The following is a 21,350-nucleotide window of genomic DNA, read 5'->3' as shown; positions in this document are numbered from 1 at the left end:
CACCCAATAAATTTGCAACAATATAGAGGAGAAATACTGAGACATACTTGTGAATTCGGACTTGTACGATAAGTTTTAAGGGTTATATTATCCTTTACTTTGGGTTAATTTTGTCTTTCTCTCATCCTTGGGCCAAAGTCTGTGTTTCAGACTTCCTTGATGTTCTAAGTCAAAGAAAAACATCATGAGGATTGCTTAAAAGGTTACTATTGTTTCAAGACTGTGGAGGTGACGTGAAAATCAAATAGGGTGTCCCATCCATTATATAGTTTTCACAAGTCAATGTCTACATGTCTCTGCCACCTCAACTGCTGGAAACAGACAGGGTAACAACAGGAGGCCAAATTACAAGGTAAATTACTTTCTGCAACCTACTTTCTTTCCAATTGTAGAAAATATTGAACGTAAAGGAAACTGTTTGAATTGGGAGCCATATTCAATCTCTCTTTTTTCCCTTGAATTTATAGCCAGTCTTTTATCCTTGAATTTAGCCTATTCCTTCCTCGACTTGTATTTCTCCCATTGTAAGGCGTGAGATCGAGTCACGAGAATTTACATTTCCACAGAAACCTAGGTGCCTTTTATAGAATACGAGCACATGGTGTGTGCAGAGGCGGAGCCACGATTTCTGACTTGTGTGGTAAAAAATTAGAACTGGATGCGACTTGTATCTCCTATTTGCTTATTGGATGAAACAAGGGCTGTATGTAGGCATACAAACACTTTTTTTTTTTTTTTGGAAAGTAGGCTCATAATCTGTATGATATTTGGCGGGTTTGACGTTTCGATCGTGACAGAAGAGTAGAATAAGACGCTCAGGATAGGGGTTTCTATGGGACACCCATGAATTTCTAAGTCTCAGCCGTTTGAAATAACTTGGGGAAACTTAGAAATTTCAAAGTGGGGTCAAATATCGAAATATGCGTAAAGTACGTAAAAATATATGCCCTGTTAAAAGTAAAAGAAAGTGGGTTCAACTGACCCCACTTGTACGTTACCTCTCCACCCTTCGGCTCAGGCCTATGGTGAACCTCCCTCATGCGAGTTTTATGTGCATAATTGTGTTTCTGTGTATAGGATTTCTGTATATTGAGCAGATAGTGTTTTCATAACTTAGGATAATATGCACACTCTACAATGGAGCTCCCTAGTAGGAAAGCAAAGAAATATAGAAAGAAAAAAGGGGGGAAAAAAACACTTTATGTGAGTTATGTACATGGCTGAAAATCTCTCAGTTTGTGTGTATGTTTCTTCATTTTGTTGATGATGGCAAAGAAGGAGCATGTGACTCCACTAGTATTGACCACAACACATGCACATCTTCACAGGGGCAGGACTTGACATCATCATATAGAATGTATATCCCTCTGCCTGATAACTCAACAGTAAAATGTATTTAGTTAGGTATCAGAAGTGAAGAAATGCAGAAGAATTATATAACAGGGAAGAAGACTAGGAAAAGAGGTGTGGTGATGCATGTGCATTCGTATGTAGAAAGTGCATAGGTATACATCCTCTTTTACGAGTTTATGTAAAAGTAGAGAGGTGTTCAAAAGATTATGCAATGAATGCGTAGCGAAACAATGTCAGTGATAAGATATTCTCGAGCGGCCTCCGGAATTCGAATTCATTGGTCTGGGGTTCGATTCCCACCTGCATACATGGTCAGTCCATAAGGGTTTTGTGCTGTCTTTAATTGGCCCCCCAATAGTGCACAGTGGTGGTGTTTGTCTCTTGAATTAGTTGGTTCTTTGTGCCGGAGACAGATTTAGCCAAAATAAAAAACCAAGAAAGAAAGAAAGGTACTCTCGAGCCCTTGATCATTGCAGTGTTTTCAGGGAAAGAGAATCAGGCTACCTCAAGGATCAGTGTATATAGCAAGGGACAAATAATGACAGGAAAACTGGAATGCAGAGGAGAGAAAGTACAGGAAAGGTTGGAGTTTTAGAGTCATTGAAGTACATACTCTTGTGTTGAGCTGAATGCAATCGAACCCAGAGCTTCTTCAACGGAGAGAAGAGGGAGTGAAGCCACCCCATTTGGAGAAGAAGTGGGTGTGGCTCTCATGGTAGGTGAAGGAAATGGGAGTACATAAGAGAGATAAGAGAAAGAGAAGAGGGGGAGGAGAGAGGGAGAGAGAAATCGGTGGGTTTGCTTAGACAAGGGGTGAAGTTTTTAGTTCTTAAAAACATTTTTACATTCCCTTGCAGGCCAATCATGCATATCACATTTTCCCTCTTGGTGTTATGTCTTTATCATACCTTTTCCTCTTGCATCAGAAGAAGCCACCTTACCAATCACCAGTTCTTTTTACACTTCCACTAGGCTCTTATTATATGTTCATTACAAATTTCAATTCCTTGTGTTTGAAGTTGCATACATATGGGTTTTTTCGCGCAGGTCTGGTATGGAATCAGCGTCTTCTCGGCCAAATTTATTTAACGTATATGCAGGGGCAGAGCCAGAGTTTGTGGATGGTGTAGTCGAAGACCTACTATACATCTTGGAGATATAGAATTTTGAAATTTTGGTAGTATTATACCGAGGTCACAATCGTGGTATTTAGGTGTTGTAGTGGGGTCAAAATGGTAATATATCTGTGTGATGTCTTCTATTGTGAATTGGATCAAGTGACCTCACTTGTATCCAAGTGGCTCTGCCCGCTGCATGGAACAAGTTGGGTTACTTAATCACGAGCCAAGCAGTTCTGTCGGGTTTTTGATCGAAAAAGTAATATTTTTAAAGAACTTTTAAGATATTGATATACCTTTTGTTGAATCTTAAAACTCTAGTCGTGTAGCAAAGGTGAAGTACTAATTAGAAGTTTAAGTAAAAGGCCCAAGGATACACTATGCTTTTTTAGACTTCCAGAAGGTCCCTGTGTCCCAAAGGGGTTTATTAGTCCCTTGTGATTGAAGCTAAATAGTAGTACATACGTATTGGGTTTTAGGTACAGTTTTGGGGTTGGATATCCCATTTGTGGGGTTTCTTTTCCATTATCACGTGGGTCACCTCTTTTGTGTCCTAAGAAAATAAAACTCTATTGAAAAGTCAGACTCAAGTATCCATCTCCTATTCGTCCACTTGTTACCTGGGGGGATCTTTTTCGCTTGAAGTTATTGCTTGCCCAGTCACAGAAAAATGTCTCTTTTTCATAAGGTACTACTATTCCTCGAGAGCATTCTTTTTAAGAGAGCTGGTACAGTTTCATTTTCTTTTCTGGACAATTTCATGGACCCAGTTTCATGTATCCTAACATTTTCATTCTTTTTACCGACTTACAGTTCTCATGGCCCAACCTCGGGTTGAGAATTACTCCTTCCATCTTGTAGGATGGGGTTTGATCTCTTTTATTCCGAAAATCCCTGTGCCTCTGTGCCGAGAGGGTTTTCGGCCGTTAGATTGTGTGATTTTTTTTTATATATTTTATATTTAACGACCGAAAAAACCCTCGACACAGGGGTTTTCGGCACAGAAAATCTTGTGTCTACTGGGACACTCCTGGACCTCTAAAAGAAGGGATGGTTGTTGGGGCTTTGACGTTAGAGTTTGGTATACTTAACTTTTATATTTGGATTTTGAGTTTAAAATACTGTATTTGATTAGTCATGCAGAACGAGATAAACGTATCCCCACTTTGCTCAAATCATATCCAACCGCATTAATTTTTTAGGTACAAGTTTCATAAAATACTCAGATGTCGAAATCTCGATGTTGTCCTTTTCTTTTTCTTCTTTTTTTTTTCTTCCTAACCTGCTTCTCTTGACCCATTGTGTGAACACAAAGCAGTTTTAGGAAATTTGGACCAAACTCATTTATTTGTTTCTTAATTTTGAGAAACATGCCGACTAAAATTTTAAGATTAAAAGAGTCTTAAGAAAATGGATATTCCATGGTAGAGGCAACTCTTTTATATTCGGTCCTGTTCCGCTAAGGTTCTTACTACAGTATTTTTTAAATATTTGTCTCTTAATTTTGAGAAACATGCCATCTAAAATTTTAAGATTAAAAGAGTCTTAAGAAAATGGATATTCCATGGTAGAGACAACTCTTTTATATTCGGTCCCGTTCCGCTAAGGTTCTTACTACAGTATTTTTTAAATATTTGTCTCTTAATTTTGAGAAACATGCCATCTAAAATTTTAAGATTAAAAGAGTCTTAAGAAAATGGATATTCCATGGTAGAGACAACTCTTTTATATTCGGTCCCGTTCTGCTAAGGTTCTTACTACAGTAGTTTTTAAATATTTGTCTCTTAATTTTGAGAAACATGCCGACTAAAATTTTAAGATTAAAAGGGTCTTAAGAAAATGGATATTCCATGGTAGAGACAACTCTTTTATATTCGACCCGTTCCGATCCGCTAAGGTTTATATTTTTTAAATATTTATTTTCCGCTTTACGAGACAGGTTATTCTCTTACACTATATCACCTTTAATTCAAAAAATAATTATTTATTTAAAAAAATGGGAATTTATTTCCCTTAACGGAACGGGGAATGGGGAATGGGGAATGGGGCTACTGATAGAGATGAGCAAGATAGAAGATTTTAAGGTGCTGGTGGATACGGAATTGATTGATTTAAGCTTAACTATGAGGTTTTTATGTTTATTTTCTTGGCATGATATTCTTGTGTGAAATTGACATATTGGCAAATCAATCAATTAAATTTTCTTGGAAGGCATATTCTTTAGGTTTATTATATAAATAATGTCTTGGCAGGGTCTATGAGTCTTTGAGAAGCCAGGATCGAGTTCAAACTTTCGTTGCGAATTGATAAAAATATTTCTCCCTTGCGGTTGCCCTAGCGTTTTCTATGTGATGTGGGCGGAGGACTACATGTGCTCCGGAGATTGGTCGGGCATCTACGTATTCACATGTATTGGATTCCTGTTAGTTTTATTTTAGAAACCCGGCCGTTTGGATCATCTTGCAATATAGATATGGTGATCTTCATTTAATCAAATAAAGTTGGAATAAAACCCATCGATAGTTTAGCCTAATAATACGAATCTGCACACTTCATGGAAATCTTTAGTTGGGCTGGTATTTTAGGCCCAGTAAGCCCTTTAGGTAATGGACTCATTGGGGAGGGACAATGAGCAAGTTTGAGAGACAAGCCCAATTCAGGGGTATATTCACTTCGCCATTCTTCCTTGGGAAAATGACGGCCAATGATGTTTTTGATAATTAATATCCGTCAAGGATATGCTGAAAATATCCTTGGCAGGTATTAATTATCAAAACACGTCCTGGGCTGTCATTTTCCCTTCTTCCTTCCTAAATTTTGGTCTAGTAAATTTTCGAAAAAGACAAACAAAAATACCAAAACAAAAAACACCTAAAATTTGGGAGAATGGGGTCTGTATTTGAATTTTGCATATCTCTCTCTCTCTCTCTCTCTCAACGAACCAAGCAAACACAAACAATGATATGAATATGAAGCAAACAAACAAAGAAAGTACGACACAGAAATTTAAGTAATTCGACTAGAATGACTATATGCCCAACACTCTTACTAGGGTTTCACTATGTTCTCAAGATGACGATCGAAGAAGTTACGATTACCACGGCTAGCTACAGTTAACAACGATACGTGGTTACAGTATTCTACAAATGACCATGTAGGCTTGGTTTGGCTTAATAACCAAGTTGGCTTTATTTATTTATTTTTTGTCTTTATTCAAACTACCAATTCACGGGGTGATTTATTATTATTATTTTTTATAAACACTCACAGGGTGTTGGATAAGTAAAGGAAAATGATAATGTCAAAACTGTTTTTGTTGGTATCAAAATTATAGTGCACAAAAGGCTTGTACCATGTGTAGTGTACAAAAACTTTTATGCAATGAAATTTTGGCACTAACAAAAACAACTTTGGCATTATCATACCGTAAGTAAAAGCTAAAAAGCAACATATCAAAATTTGGGGTCCAATCACTTGACTAAATCCAAATTTGGGAATCTAATCGTTACATCCATTGCCCTAAAGAAAAGTTACTTGACATGGTAACTGATTGGAATTTTATTCAAAATGAACATCATTATAAGCTTTTTGTCAAATCATGGTAGCTGTAATTTTCTCCATTTGCCTTTTCGCTTTATGAACTTCACATGCACGCGATTATTATTTAGTACTATGATACAAGCATATATCCAAAATATGTTCATGATTACTCACATGGGCCTCATTGTAATTAAGCTCATTAATTAGTTTGATCTAAATCGTTCATGTTATTTTCTAGTTGGTCGATTAAGTTTACCTCTAAAAAAATGGCGTTGATCGGACATCAGTATATTGGAGCCAGGGTTTTTCGATAAATGGGATCGAAAATTTGAACTATGTGTAATTCTCTTTTTTTAGTTGCTAATTAAAAGAAATAATTAGAATTAATAAGTTAATCATAAAGTAGATATATATTAATAACAAAATGCAGCTTCGATTTACAATTGACCTCGACGACTTTTTATACTTAATTAGAAACAATGGATGATAGTCTCATCTGTAATGGTTTCAAAAACATCTTTCTCTATGTACACAACCAAACTATCATGAATCCATTGGTCACACATATGATTTCGAAGCCTACTCTTTACAATCTTCATAGCGTAAAATGCTCCGCCTCTAAAAGAAACCCTTAATTTGTTTTGAGGAAAAAATAAAACTAGCGCTACGTTTAAGAATTTTGTGGGTGGAGATTCTATTTTTGACTCCTTTTTGTTCCCAAGTACAAAATCCTTATATGAGCCGGAGAAAAAATGAATTTATAAAGTGAGGTCAAATTAGTAAAAATTATACACATCTATGAAAATTTAGCAGCCAGTGGAGTCGGTTGCCCACCATTGTTTCTATGTCACTCCGCCCTTGTCGGTATTTACAAGATTGAGACACACTTGTCGTGAAGTTTACCGTCAATATCGATCATGCCAGCCAAACTTATTTTTTATAAGAACGTGTTTCGTGTTTCGTTTACCGGATCAATTTTTTCTTGAAATAACTATAAACTCAATAGACAGAAAAGGAACAGTTCAAATCCAACGAATGAAATCAGAATGAGGTCGCGGATCAAAAAAAAAAATCAGAATGAGGTCTGTACGTATGGTGCTCTCAGCAGCGTGCTTGATCCGGGATGCTGTTGAGCAACTCCCTGCTAAGTCAGTGCAAAGCGGCTGATCTGGTTATTCATCTCGGCACGGACGGCTCAGATCGAATATGAGTGCATGCTGCGCATACAAATCGCATACAAATTTGGACCGTCCATTACTCGGTTAAAATCCGAACCGTTGATTGCCGAGATGAGTGGCCCAATCAGCCGCTCTGCACCGCTCTACAGAGAGATTCTTGGCGCAGCATCTTCCATTCTAGCACAGAGGCCCCAAAACTAAAAGACAAAAACTAGCAGCAAAATTTCCAAACGTAGGTAGTACGTACAGGGAGAATGTCTTGTCTTAGGTTGTAACAAACATTTCTGGGTATGGGTCCATTACACCATGTGACTCTCGGAAAAATCCGAGAATTGGTTCGACATATAATGCCCCCACATACTTTTTTTTAGAAATACATTACAAAGATTGAAAAGACCATAAACACTAGCCACTAGGGATCACCACGGAGCTAGAGGAACCCATCACTCTGACGATCATATGCCACCAGGACCCAAAAAGAAGATAACAACAAACATATGGAGAAAGTATGTTGTGTAACTGTAGTATGTGTTGACGTGGAATGACGGTTTTACTCATGTTTGGCTGTGTGTGTATATGCGAGCTAGGTGGGGCAGAGGCAGGGCTAGCCGACGACTAAACACTGTCAACTTGACCGATCTCGGGTCTCACCTTTTACACACATGGCTAAGCATGATTCGAATAGTAACACCGAGTCAAGATTCAATTACGCGGTGTCATATTTCCACAAAATTAATGGTTCTTCATGGCCAGTAGGGGGTACTGGCATGGTGGGTAACTGAGCAGCACCACCTTAGTTGAGCCGGGGAAGGTGGTGTTCGAAATTTGGAAATCATGGGTAGGTAGAAGAATATAAATCTACTTTACTGCACAACATTATAAAATAAGTATCTGTACATGGCGTAATTATGGGAGTTATATGAAGGGAAAAAAAAAAAACATTTGAATATGGATCAGTAAAATCCTGTACGATTCCCAATTAACTAGCCAACCCAAGAACATGGTTGACGAGATAGTAAAACGATATTTTTATGGTAGTAGTTTTTTTTGGAGGGGAAACAAAAGGTCAAAGTAAGGAGGTGTTCGGACAAATAAGCCAAAATGGCTTATTTTTTGTCTTTATTCAAATTTTTTTCGTAGCACTTGGCTTATTATCATTTTTTGGGGATTATTGTATCCTCACGACAAGAGGAATCTAAAAAGTAAAAAATTTTGACCGAAATCCAATTTTTTTTGAATAAAGACGAAAGTAAATCAATAAGCCAATTTTTTCGTCTTTATTCAAAAAAAAATTGGATTTCGGTCAAAATTTTTTACTTTTTAGATTCCTTTTGTCATGAGGATGCAATAATTCCTAAAAAATGACAATAAATCGAGTGATACGAAATTTTTTTGAATAAGTACAAAAAATAAGCCACTGTGACTTATTTGTCCGGGCCCTAAGTGTGGGGTGTGTGTCAGTGTGTTTGTGAGAGAGAGAATCTAGCACCAAATGAGAGAGAATGAGAGAGAGAGAGAGAGAGAGAGAATCTAGCACCCATTTGAATGAGACAGGCGAAACAACCGACTGTGTCTTTTCTCTTTCTTTCCCTGATGGGGTGCCAAAGAAGCAGAAAGGAAAAGGAGAAGATAATTAAACTTTGCCAACGGCATGATATCCAAATTAGAACTGCTACGTGATATATTTTAGGGTTCTTTCTGATCATATATATACATTTAGGATCCAATGAGGGATCCTGCACGGTCCGTGCGGGACTCTTCTTTCCCGATCAAATTGCGACGATCCGAGCCGCTCAAAGTGTACAGAAGGTGATTTTAAAGACACCCAAGTGAAATCAGCAAAAAAAATGATCGGGAAGGGCATGATCCGAGCAGTTTTTTACTGAACCGTTCAATAAAAAACTGTTCGGATCAAGCCCTTCCCAAACATTTTTTTTGCTGATTTCTCGCGAATACCTTTAAAATCACTTTTTGATCACTTTGAGCAGCTCGGATCGTCGCAATTTGATCGAAAAAGGGGAGTCCCGCACGGTAAAGCCGTGCGGGATCCCTTAGGAGATTCGGACTGCATATATATATATATATATATATATATATATATATATATATATATTTATTTATTAGCACGGGAGTCACACTCGTTTTTTTGTGTGTGTGAAATAAGTAATTCATCGAATATGTGCTGACGCCTGGTTGAACAAGTAATTATTTTTTCTAGAGAGAAATGAAATACATGAATAGAATTCTAATTCGATGGATGGACCTGTTGTCACGCGCGTGATGATTTGATTGGCAATACCATTCACAAATTTATACTCCCCCGACTCTTTTTAAGTGTCTACTACAATTTTACTTGTCATTTTCAATACTTTATATATCTCAACGTGAATTATGTTTTATATTTTAAAAATCATTGTCTTATAAAAACAATTAAAATATATCAAACAAAATTCGTATTGTATATTTTTTGTAATATACATTGAGAGATATAAATAATTAAAAATGACACGCAAAACCGTAATTGACACTTAAAAAAAACCAAAGGGAGTAGTTAATTGGCGGAGTTGAGCCCCCCACCTTTTAAGCGAATGAATACAACCTTTAGGTGTTAGTTGAGTTGGCAAAATATTGTGTGGTCTAAAACTCCATTCCTCTCCAAGCAATTAATTGTGAGTTCGAACACACTTGTGTAACTTGTACCTTAGCGGGGGCTATATTGCCGAGCTACTCCTTATGGGATATTGATTACTCCTCGTAAGGGCCCGTACGGACTATGATTTCACTCAACAAGAGTCGCCACGTACGCTAAATGAGAGGTACCGTTGGGGTATTAATGAATGCTCATGAGTATCGTCGCAAAAGAACTTTCCTCCACCACGTACACATTGTTGTGGGAGCTACAAGTTTTACCACGAAAACCATATTACTAATATTTCTAATTGAGAGAGGAAAATTGTAGGGGGCCGAAATATTCGAAGGTTCATAGGGTTCACAAGGCCTAATGGGGGGGGGGGGAACAGGTTCACACGCTATTTAACCTATCGTCCAGTTATCTCAGTTCATCTGTAAATAAAGATGAGCTTAGGCGTGATGTATCGTTAATCTTCCGAAGGACAGATGGATCCCCGGGTGCTTCACCGAACGCTGTACGCCTATCCGAACGCACATAAACTCGAGTTCGCTCGGTGATCTTATCTTCTGCCCGGGGACGTCTTCTCGTTCGGTGAAGTTGTTCTTCGGATAGCACATCAAATGCTCGGAGCAGCTTCGTCTATCAGGAGGGAGTTTCACCGAGTACCATCGTTTATGGAACCTTCCAGAAGTATCTGTTGATAAGTAGGCTGTCTTTTCTGATATTCGAAGTGACATCTCTGAGCGATGTGACCTTTCTGTCATCGACCCATGTGACTCTGTAAGATCTGGGAAGTGATGCTCACTAAATGGCTCTGCTGCATGACGTCATCCGAGCGTTACTCGACGCGTGGAAAGCAAAGTCATCTTGCTTAGCACTCTACCCCTTCGCCTATAAATAGAAGGGCACTATCACTAAGAAAAGGGATCGAAATTCCTTCTCAACTGCACTCTCTCTTCTCTACTAGCCTTTTTTTTACCAAACTTCTTGTCTTCTCCACTTACTAACAAATTCGTCGGAGCTTCTTCCCGGAGGAACACTCCCCTCCGGTTTTGCAGGTACTCCAAGTTCAACGCCGCTCCCACGATCCAGCAGACGGGGAAAGGTACACAAGAAAGATCACGAAGAAAACGCCCCCCACAAAAACCAGTACGGAAAATCCTAGGTACCCGGAAATAATTATTCGGAAGTGACCCAGAATCTGTCGTGTAGTGCCAAGAAGTGTAGGTGGGTTCCTCCCATTAACCCAAAGCCAAACAAACTCTTTTCTCAGTCTCAAGCCCGAGCCCCCGCCCCCCAAACTCTTTTCTCACTCTCAAGCCCGAGCCCGAGCCCCCGCTGCACCCCCCCCCCCCCCCCCCCCCCCCCCCCCCCCCCCCCCCCCCCCCCCCCCCCACTCTTCTTTCTCTCTCACATACACACACAGTGGCTGAGGCTCCTTTTCAAAAACAGGAATAAGTACTTATTTTTTAAGAACGCAATTTTAAGCTTAAAAATCATATGTTTACATAAATAATTTTTCTAGTAATATGGATCTTATTTGATATATCTCATTAAGATCTTTTAAACGGTGCCAAAAAATATATTTTTCATTTACATTATTTTTGAGTTTGAAAATGTGAAATAAGTTGCTTATTTTTTAAGAAAATTTCTGAAACAGGACCTTACTGGCCGGGGTAGCTTTAATTTGTCTTACCTTTGTCTCCTCTATCTAATCCTTGAAAGAGGTGGGGGTTGATTTTTTTTTGCAATTGGGAAGTTGGTGGCCAGATTTGGTTGAGATGTGGGTTTGATTGGCTTTAAATTGCCCAACAATAAGACTGTAATCAACGAGGAAACCGATGTGCCAAATAATCTCCTCCATCTCAGAACCATTTCTTCACTATAACAAATCCCTAATCCCCAATTTATCTTCTCAAACATCTATATCTGTTATATATGTTCACAAGTGAGCCTTGTTCATACAAATTGACCTAATTGATTGGAGTTATTTCCTCCTCTCTTCAATCTCTGTGTTTCCTCTTTATTTGGATCAGACCCAGAAATAATTAACAATGGAAAAAAGCATCATTGTCATGTTTCTCTCTCTAAAATGCCTAAAGCCCTCCAAAATTATAAATGAGACTTTACATTAAAAAAGTAAACTGTAAATTGCTGGTGGTAGTGCTGTTAGAAAATCGCTGGTGGAACCGTGGAAGAGAAGGAATGTGTGTAGGGCTGTTAGTCGAGACCAAAAAATCGTTAGAATCTGGAAAAATCGGACCCGACCGAATTCTTCAAACCAGTTGAATAATTTCAATCCGGTTCTAGTTTATAATTATAAAATTTTATAAACCGAAAAAATAATTTCAATTCAATTTATGTGTTTAAAGACCGGTTGAAACCGGACTGTATTATGAACTTAATTATGTTTTTATGGGATTTTTTTTTATGTATTGGGCTCAAAATTAATCCTTTTTTTGTTGGGCCCATTATTGAATTGTGGATTTTTTGATGTATTGGGCCAAAATATGGCCTATGAATGAAATCGGATAAACCGGACCGAAACCGGTTGAGCCGGTCGAAACAGAACCTTATTATCTCAACCGGTTCCGATTTTTAAAAATCTTATTCGATTTCGACCGAAAAATACGTCGTAACTAGTCGAAACCAGACCGGTATCACTCCTAGATGTGTGTTGGGGAGGGGGAGTTCGTGGAGGCAGGGGATGGAAGGGGGAGAACGGAGGGATAAAAGAGTTTTGTTTTATTTGTTTGGCTTTGAGTTTATGGGAGAGACCCACCTACACTTATTGGCACTCCACGACAAATTCCGGGTCACTATGGGATAATTATTTTCGGGTACCTAGCACTTCCCAAATGGGTACATACATGACGGACCTGGAGACCCTGCCAAGCAAGGATGCTTGGCAGGTGTGCCGAGCATATCTCAGCCGTCCATATATGACACCACTCATCTTATATTCCAAAAAAAAACACTTCTCTGACGATAAAGGACAAAGGGCAAAAAAGGAAAGTCGCAGCCGACGTTTTCCGTTAGGAATCACTCTCGTTTCCGTGCCGTCATGCTTGACTTTTCTGGACTCAAAACATAACGGCTTCCGTCGCCGCTTTAAATACGGGGGCTTTCTTTCGGCTTCTCTCCCACCCCTCTCTCTCTCTCTCTCTCTCTCTCTCTCTCTCTCTCTACTTTGCGTAAACAAGCAGTTTGGCATCCATCTGCGTGTCGTTCGTTATACAGATCTCACTTCACTTACAACACCAACGTTGTTTGTTTAGTTGTTGTCGAAAGCAAATATCGAGAAAAAAAAAATGGGAAAGAAAGACCAGAAGAACGAGAGCGAGAAAGACAGAGAAAGAGTTGAAGCAGTACTCGACCTCGTCAGAAAACAAGCCCCCCTCACTCTCAAACAGGTAGGCATAACAACATTCATACATACAAGCCTACGAGAAGTGATTCGCTTGGCGGTTAATATCCGAGACTTTTTGCTCCGTCCTAAAAGTCTCATATTTATACGTACGGAGCTTTATTCGAGCTTTAATTAGGCTCTCTGCAAATGTGCAGTGAGATTAATCGAGCCCTCAAATTAGTCGAGATGCATCTAAGTTGGCTTGAGTTATGAAAAAAAAAATGAAATGCATAGATTCTGATCATATTCTTCACATTTCTTGAAATAGTATAGTGGGTTTCTATAAATATTAATTATATGGGGTTAATTAATTAGTAATTTTTTTCGGCAGGAGTTGTTTTGCAACAAAGCTTGTGTTGAGAGGTTTCTAAAATCAAAAGGTGATAATGTGAAGAAGGCTGTGAAGCAGCTCCGAGCTTGTCTTTCTTGGAGAGAGAGTATTGGCATTGGTAAGCTACTATATCTCATTCTAATTCTCATTTTAAAAACAGTTTCGTGGAACTATTTTTCACAAAAAAAAAAAAAAGTTTTTGAAAAAAAAAAATTCATTGCCTTTTGTATTGCCTTCATTTTTTGAGTTGGTCCTGAATCGACAAAATGAGGTGATTTTCATCAACCCGAATAATGAACAGGATATTGAATTCATTTCACTTCTGTAAAAGGTAAATAAGAGAAAGAAATTAACTCATTTTCTATTTTCTTTTTATGTTTTTTGCAGTAGAAATTAATTTCGGAACACAAACAGTGAAATTGAAAACAAATTCCTCACTTTTTTTTTTTTTTTTTGGGTGGGGGGGGGGGGGGGGGGGGGGGGGGGGGGGGGGGGTCTTATTCTTTGATGTTTTGCATCCTAATTTTATTTGTTTATTTTCTTTTTATCTTTTCCTTCCACAAGTTCCAAAACAGAAGCTAAACCTTTTTCAACGTATGTCTTCCTTTTTCTCTTTTTTCCTTTTCTTTTTTTATTCTTTTGGTTTCTGCTTTCAGTTTGAATTTTTCCGTTAAAGTGTTCACAAAAATCTGCAGCATGATTAAAGCAAACTCTTAATTAGACCAAAAAAGGGGAAAAAAAAAAAAACAAGATATATACTCTTTATTCATCATTTTTTATTGATCAGCCTTTATTCATCATGGTTTTCGAGTGCAGACCGTTTGATGGCTGACGAGTTCTCAGCTGAGCTCGCCGAAGGCGTAGCTTACGTCGCAGGCCAGGATGAAGGTTCGCGACCCGTCGTGGTAATTTACTGTCTCTCTTTTTGTCACCCGGTACTCAACTCATGTTCTTCTTCAAAAATCACGCGGAAAAAGTATATCAGTAAGAGATATATATAACGTCCTATTTTTCTAGCAGATTTTCCGGATTAAGCAAGACTACCACAAGTTCCATTCTCAAAAGATGTGAGCATACTGAATTTTAATTTAATCATAAATTGTTTCTTTTTATACAACTTTTTGATTTTTTTTTTTTTTTTTGTGTGTGATATTTTTCTAAATTCCATAGGTTTACTCGGTTGCTGGTGTTCACACTCGAGGTTGCAATGCAAACCATGCCCAGAAATGTCGAAAAATTCGTCCTTCTCTTTGACGCAAGTAAGATTTCTCTATGGAGTGCCTGTGTTCTTACCCTTTGTATACTTATTTAGAACAAAAATTCTAACAGCAGAGACGATTTGCAGAGAACCACGCAGAGAAAAGCACGTTTGGCCCCATTTCGGGTCCCGAAAAAATCTAGAAAAATATCCATAAATTTTTGAATTTTCGCCCCTACGAATCCAAAAGTAATATTTACCGATATCTGCTGGAGCTGATTTTTTACAGGGCCCCATAAAAATAATATTCAAAAATTTATGGATATTTTTCTAGATTTTTTCGGGATCCAAAATGGGGCCAAACGCATTTTTCTCTGCGTGGTTCTCTGCAAATAGCAAGGCTCTATTTAGAATCCGTACCCTCGCGTATGGATCTGTACGTGCAGGTACCGATCCCGAATCTGTACCATAACGTTTTTGTTTAAAATTTTGGTAATGAATGGTATAGTAGAAACTAATTAAAGGGTTTGATCCGTGAGATTTTCAGAAAATTTCTCCCTCTCCGTGTATGTGCACGATTTTCATTAATTAATTTTCTCTCCTCTTGTTATGTTCGTCTTATACAGTATATCTTTCTCAAAACCCATATACGCAAAACATTTAATGAACCACGAGAAATTTTTGGGTCCCCAGCGCATGTACCATGTGACGGTACTCGCCGGCAATTCCAACCGCCCAAACGTGTTTTGGACGGTCCAGATTTATTCACTCTCTCCCCTCACCCCACCACCCTCTCTTCTCTTTTTCTCCTTCTAAAATCCGAACCTTCCAAAACACATTTAGATGGTTGAAATTGCCAACAAAATATCACGTGTTAGGTACCCGTCTAGGCACCCAAAAACTTCTCAACAACCACGTCTCTGTCCAAAATCTCACCACAGCCTTTTGCTGCTGCTTCGGCAATGAATGTACATTCCATTGCGGACTTTTTTGAGTCGGAATTCGGTCCCCACCAATTTCCCTTTAATTATCACAAGCCACGCCTAATTATCACTGCAATCAATGACTGACTTATTGAAGTAAACTAGTAAAGCAACACAGAACAATATTCTTGTGACTGTCCATATCCATGCATACATTTACATACAGATACCTAGAATAATTCTTTGACAAATCGGCGTGCGGGAGGAACCCATTTCGGGTGCCTTATAAATGATCGAAATTATTCATTTTTTTTATTATTGCTTCCGTTTTGTTGGAATCAGCTTTTTCAAATAAATACAAATACTTCTTCCAATGTACTTGTCAACTTTTTATTCAGAATAACTTGTGCTCCGACTTGTTCACCATCGGTACCCATATACAGGTTGCATATACATAGCATAGGGCCAGCTACAAATTTCCAACAAAAAATGAGGCTACAAGTTTCCCACCAAAATAGAAAGAGAGGCTACAAGCCCGTCTGTGTCGGAAAATGTCCGGAGTGCCCTTGTGATGTCGTGGTCCAAGCCTAAAAGTGGTCGGGTGTGTAGGGGTATAAGTGGTCATTCTGTCCAATTATCATGACCCAAAAGCCATAAGTGCTCTGTTTTTTGCTTTTTTTCTGGACTAGGCTTGGATCTAGTGAGGGAGACAGTAGATGGCTTTGATTGGAACTATTATTGTTATTGGGTTTGATGCTGTTTTTGACTATGGTTATTGGTTAAAGTGGTAAATTTGAAAGTACTCTGGGGGTGAATGTTTGCAGGCTTTTACAGATCGGGTTCGGCTTTTATGAATATGTTGGTGGCAACGTTGAAGATGATAGCCGACTACTATCCGGGTCGGGTTCACAAGGCTTTTGTGATTGACCCGCCTTCTCTCTTCTCGTATCTATGGAAGGTACCTCGTGTGATTTTTTATGCAACGAAAAATTGACAAATATAATTAGTTTAAATGGATATCGATATTTGATCAACTGCACGAGAGTCTTCTAAAAGATCTTTATAACGTGGTGTGATGACTTGTTACAGGGCGTACGTGCATTTGTTGAGCTAGCTCCACTCACCATGGTGATTTCATCACTAGACTTTGATGATTCAATGGATTTGAGCGATGACTTCTCATTCTATTCAGGATCCTCGTCCCTCCGATTCAACCCATCAACCGCCAAGGTCGGTTCTTGTTCTTCCTCTCGCTTCTCTTTCGCAGTCTCGCCCCACCTCGACTCCCTCAAGCCTTGGTGCCTCACCTTGACCGACACATCAGCATCCAAAGTAGGCCCCACTACCCCTTCCCCTTCCTCTCTCCTGGGCCCGGCTCTCATCTCCCCTCTCAACGCCCGGTCCCACTCGTTCGCATCGCCCATTTACAGAACGCCGCGTGGCAACATCAACAACTACAAAAATGGACTCTTCCCATCAACTCCGTTGCCCCAAAAGACCCAAAAAGTGGACCCCACAAGCATCCACCATCCGAGGACTCCAAAACCCTCCTTCCTCCAATCACCGGCTACGTTCTTCAGAAAGGAGTGCCACGTCACGAGCAGGCCCGAGAAATCACGAGATTCGTTCCTCCCGTTTTTGAAGTTCTACCGTCGTCCGTACGACGAGGGGACTTACAGATCGAAGATGAGGCCGCCGCTGAGCGGGCTCGTCTCCATCGTCTCCGCGCAGCTCCACCGTCGCCACGCGTCAGTCTCCCAGCGGTTTTGATCATCATCAAAGTTAAAATTCTGTATAGCAATTAATGTCCTATGTTCATGAAAAGAGGCACCACGTGTAATAATTGACTTGTATTATTTTTCTTGGTTCAATGTCAAAGGAATTAATGATTATGCTTTTTATTTTTCCTGTTTTATTTATTTATTTTTTTGTACTCCAATGGTTTTGATTTCCAATGCCATGAAATGAAGAAATATACTACAAAGAATGAGACTACGTGCTAAGTGGGATGTGAATTAGTGTGCTTTTATGTGTTTGTTTTTTGGGTGTTTTTGGGTCATGGAAACACAAACACGGCCTGTATAGAAAGAAGACAGCGTGGTCGAGACGGCGAAGATTTGCATTGGGAAATCACAAGTCAAACCTTAAACATGTGTTTTTGTATATGGTAGAAAAGTAAATTTGACGATCGATCAATGTTCGATTCTTGGGGTTAGGGCCGTAAGAGAGTAATTGAAGTGCGCGTTAGCTGATTCGAACTTTGAACCAAAAAGAAGAAGAAGTATTTGACAACATGAAGATCTGAACTTTGGAGAAAGATCATAACGATGGGAGTTCAAATTTGGTGAACGTTTAGATAGAGAAAAAACCATTTCCATAAGACATCATACGAATCCCAAAAGAGGTGTCAAATAATGAAGACTCAGACCGTCGGACGTATGTCATGTAACTCCAAGGAGTTGGTCGGATAGTCATCGAGACAAGGAGTTGGTCAATGATTAAGACTTGAGACTACGGAATTTGCTCTCTTTGAGGTATTAAGTGCAACCAACTCCTTTTTTTACAGGTTATGGATGAGAGATCGTATCAACTAACAAACATCAAAATCACGAATAATTTCTATCAGGTTGGACTTTGTTATGCCCAAAAAAAAAAAAAAAAAAATACACCAAAGTCTCAAAAAAACCCTCACTTTGCATGCTTATGGAAATATTTTATTGTGTTGGCCAGTCCATTATTATAAACATTTACCACTGCACATTGGTTTTCAACTATGGCAGAGAGTTGGCCGGAATAAGTGTCTATGCATTCTTTTTTGGATAAAAAGAAAAGAAAAGAAGTAAAAATGGAACTTCTCAAAGTAAAATCCTAGTGATGGGCTTTTGTTGGAAATGGAAATATATATGTTCGAGTTTTTCTTGTTTACTTCGTAAACCAATATTGAAAGAGCTCATAATGGCTGATCAACATGATCTAATTGAGCTCGAACAATTAGGTTTGATGCGATTCTACTTTGTGCATGAAGAAATTTTAAGTGGCGATGGGATCAAATTTTTAGAGCCTTAATTTGTTGCATCCTACTATGGTAGAGCCCATTATGGAATTTACCTCTTACAAGTTATACGAATGAGTAGTGTCCAAACTTACGAACAAATTAAATTTACTCTTTTTTTTTTGATCAGCAGAACGTAATAAACCCTTGAAGGAACCATTGCTTCAAATACTCAATTCACTTATTAGTTTTTGAATGTGAAGCTAGCTAGACTAGACTTTTTGGTGGAGGTGGTATATATATATATATAAGACCCTCAGGTTGAACTTTGTTATGCCCTGGCTTGCATTTGACGGTTCGGATCTCATTTCGGCAATGAACGGTTCTCGATCGTTGGTTGCCGAGATGAGATCCAAGCTGTCGAATGCACGATTCGACGGCACGGTGCTGTGCATACAGCACCAACCCAAAGTCCTAAAAAAACACACCAAAGTTTGAAATTTTTTCATTTCTGCATGCTTGTTGAAATTTTTTATTTATTGGTCAGTCCATTAATATTATAAGCATTTACCACTGCACATCGGTTTCAACTATGGCAGAGAGAGTTGGTGGAATAACAAGAGTCGTGGATTCTTTTTTGACAAAAGAAAAAGGTCAAAATGGAGCTTCTCTCCAAGCAAAAATCCCAGAGTCAGGTTGGAACAGAGAAGTGATGGGCTTTTTTTGTTTTGAAAATGGGAAGAGTTCACACGCATGGAAACAAGAACACAGACAAAAACAAACGCGTTCGTCAAATGTAAATATATGTGTGTGTGTTTGCATGGCTGTGTTTTGTCTGATACCCATTTGTTCTTAACTAAAGCCTCTGTCTTGTGAATTTGGAGTTTCTCTCTTGTTTGGTAATGGGTTCAAACAGAGCAAACTCTACTGTTTTTTGTAGGGGTGTTCAAGAAAACCGTCCGAACCATAGAACCGATCCGATCCGGACCGAACCGTCTTATTTGGTCAGGTTCTGCGGATCTACGGTCAGGTTATAGTTTCAAAAAAATAAGAACCATTAATTTTGGTTCGGTTATTGGTTCTCAATTAATGAACCGTGGTTAGAACCGAACCGGACCGTTTAAAACTAAAATAATATAGATATACGTATGTGTGTGTAATTAAATAAGTATTTGAATTTGGTAGGTTAATCTTTTCCTTGCTAAACTTAATTTATTTAGAGATGAAATTTCATTTATTAGGAAAACTTTTATTTTCTTCCTTCCTTTCTTATTCTAACAGATTATCTTGTTATTTCTTTAATTTTATGAGTTCATATTTTGTGAATAAGTGTTTGGATGCTTATTGGATAGAACCGGAATCGGACCAAAACCGGACCGGTCTTGCGGTTTGGTTCTGGTTAGGTTCCATGCATATACTGGTTAGGTTCTGGTTCTCAATTTTCTAGAACCATTTGAAATGGTTCGGTTACTAGTTTTCTAGAGAACCGGACCAATCCGGACCGTGTACACCCCTAGTTTTTTGTTTCTATATAAGTAACCCACTCCTCCCTTATACACGTCATTGTTTGTCATTTTCCCTAGCATTATTGTACTAGTAACAAAGTGGTCCTTGAGCCCAATGGACCGATATTTCCAAATGTCATTGTGGTTCATTAAAATGATGGGCCAGGATGTGGGCCGTGTCACGTGCGGGCTAAACCGTTATGAGTATTATTACAAGCTCGTGCGGTGGTTCCATAATCGAAAGAGGAGAGGGATCATTTTCTTTGCAGTCTTTGTGGGAGAGGAGACGGATCATTTTCTTTGCAGTCTTTGTGGGGGGGGGGGGGGGGGGGGGGGGGGGGGGGACCCAAAATCAGGGGTGGGTCCTGCACACATTTGCTGGAATCCACTTTTATTGCGAGTGAGTATGTACGTGTAAGTATTATGTGCATGGTGATAGCATTGTTGCCTCAAAATTTCTCATTATCAGAACAAATCAGGCACATAATAATTTTTTTTAAGGGAAATAAATTCATGAAAATCTTCCCGCGCGTGGAGGTTTTTGATAAATACACTCACCCTATGGAATGGAAAATGTTATAGCGCACCAGCCGATGTAGTGCGGAGGAGGTGCACTACAGCCGCTCAGATACCTCCCTCCACTTTATTACAAGAATCTCTATTTGACATGGGAAGGTCTTTCTTGAATTATCTGATGTGAAGTCTTTTCATGTCATGATATGTTTGTATATGTCACATATTTAACAAAACCAACGGCCCTGATTGCCCTGTCAATGAAAATAGGGCTTGTTTTATTATTTTAAAAAAAGGGGTTTGTTTTCTTCGTAAATAGGGTTAGCTCCTTACACTTTCGTAAACTCAACTAAAACACACACACACACACATATATATATATTCTCTCCCCTACTGTACATGCAGAAAAAACTAAACTCTCTCTCTCTCTCTCTCTCAATATAGAGGCGTATTAACAGGACTTGCACCACTTCTCGAGTGATAGCAGGCTCGTTTGAGCTCGATTCAACGTGATCAAAAGGTTGTACCTTAGATGGGTCGGTTTAGTTTTCCTTTTGTTCTGGAAACTGCTCATTACCGGCCGTCTTACAATAATAAACCCTACCTGAAGTTTGATTCAAATTCCCTTTTCCTGACGTAAGATTCCAAATACAACATA

The 21,350-nt window shown here is 38.9% G+C and overlaps 1 protein-coding gene and 1 long non-coding RNA gene across 3 annotated transcripts; one reads left to right on the top strand and one right to left on the bottom strand.

The window, feature by feature from the left end:
* Positions 1-1,087: 1,087 nt before the first annotated feature.
* Positions 1,088-2,817, bottom strand: LOC131310293 (uncharacterized). Its single transcript, XR_009195169.1, has 2 exons — positions 1,967-2,817; positions 1,088-1,371 (listed from the first exon to the last, which is right to left on the bottom strand). It is a non-coding gene; the product is annotated as an uncharacterized LOC131310293 (long non-coding RNA).
* A 10,112-nt stretch (positions 2,818-12,929) lies between these two features.
* LOC131310246 (uncharacterized) lies at positions 12,930-17,583 on the top strand. 2 transcript variants are annotated; one of them, XM_058337170.1, is made up of 7 exons: positions 12,930-13,234; positions 13,562-13,679; positions 14,378-14,466; positions 14,582-14,628; positions 14,732-14,820; positions 16,507-16,640; positions 16,772-17,583. In XM_058337170.1, the coding sequence occupies exons 1-7, from the start codon at positions 13,133-13,135 to the stop codon at positions 17,450-17,452; spliced, it is 1,260 nt and encodes a 419-aa protein (XP_058193153.1). In that variant the 5' UTR covers positions 12,930-13,132; the 3' UTR covers positions 17,453-17,583. The 2 variants fall into 2 exon arrangements, with proteins under 2 accessions (XP_058193153.1, XP_058193159.1); XM_058337176.1 differs by lacking the exon at positions 13,562-13,679 and having other exon boundaries at positions 13,123-13,234.
* Positions 17,584-21,350: the final 3,767 nt, after the last annotated feature.

The sequence above is a fragment of the Rhododendron vialii genome, chromosome 2a (assembly GCF_030253575.1).
Source record: "Rhododendron vialii isolate Sample 1 chromosome 2a, ASM3025357v1".
NCBI classification, from domain to species: Eukaryota; Viridiplantae; Streptophyta; class Magnoliopsida; order Ericales; family Ericaceae; genus Rhododendron; species Rhododendron vialii.
The sequence above is the reverse complement of the archived record's forward strand: the minus strand, read 5'-3'. Positions and strand labels throughout refer to the sequence as shown.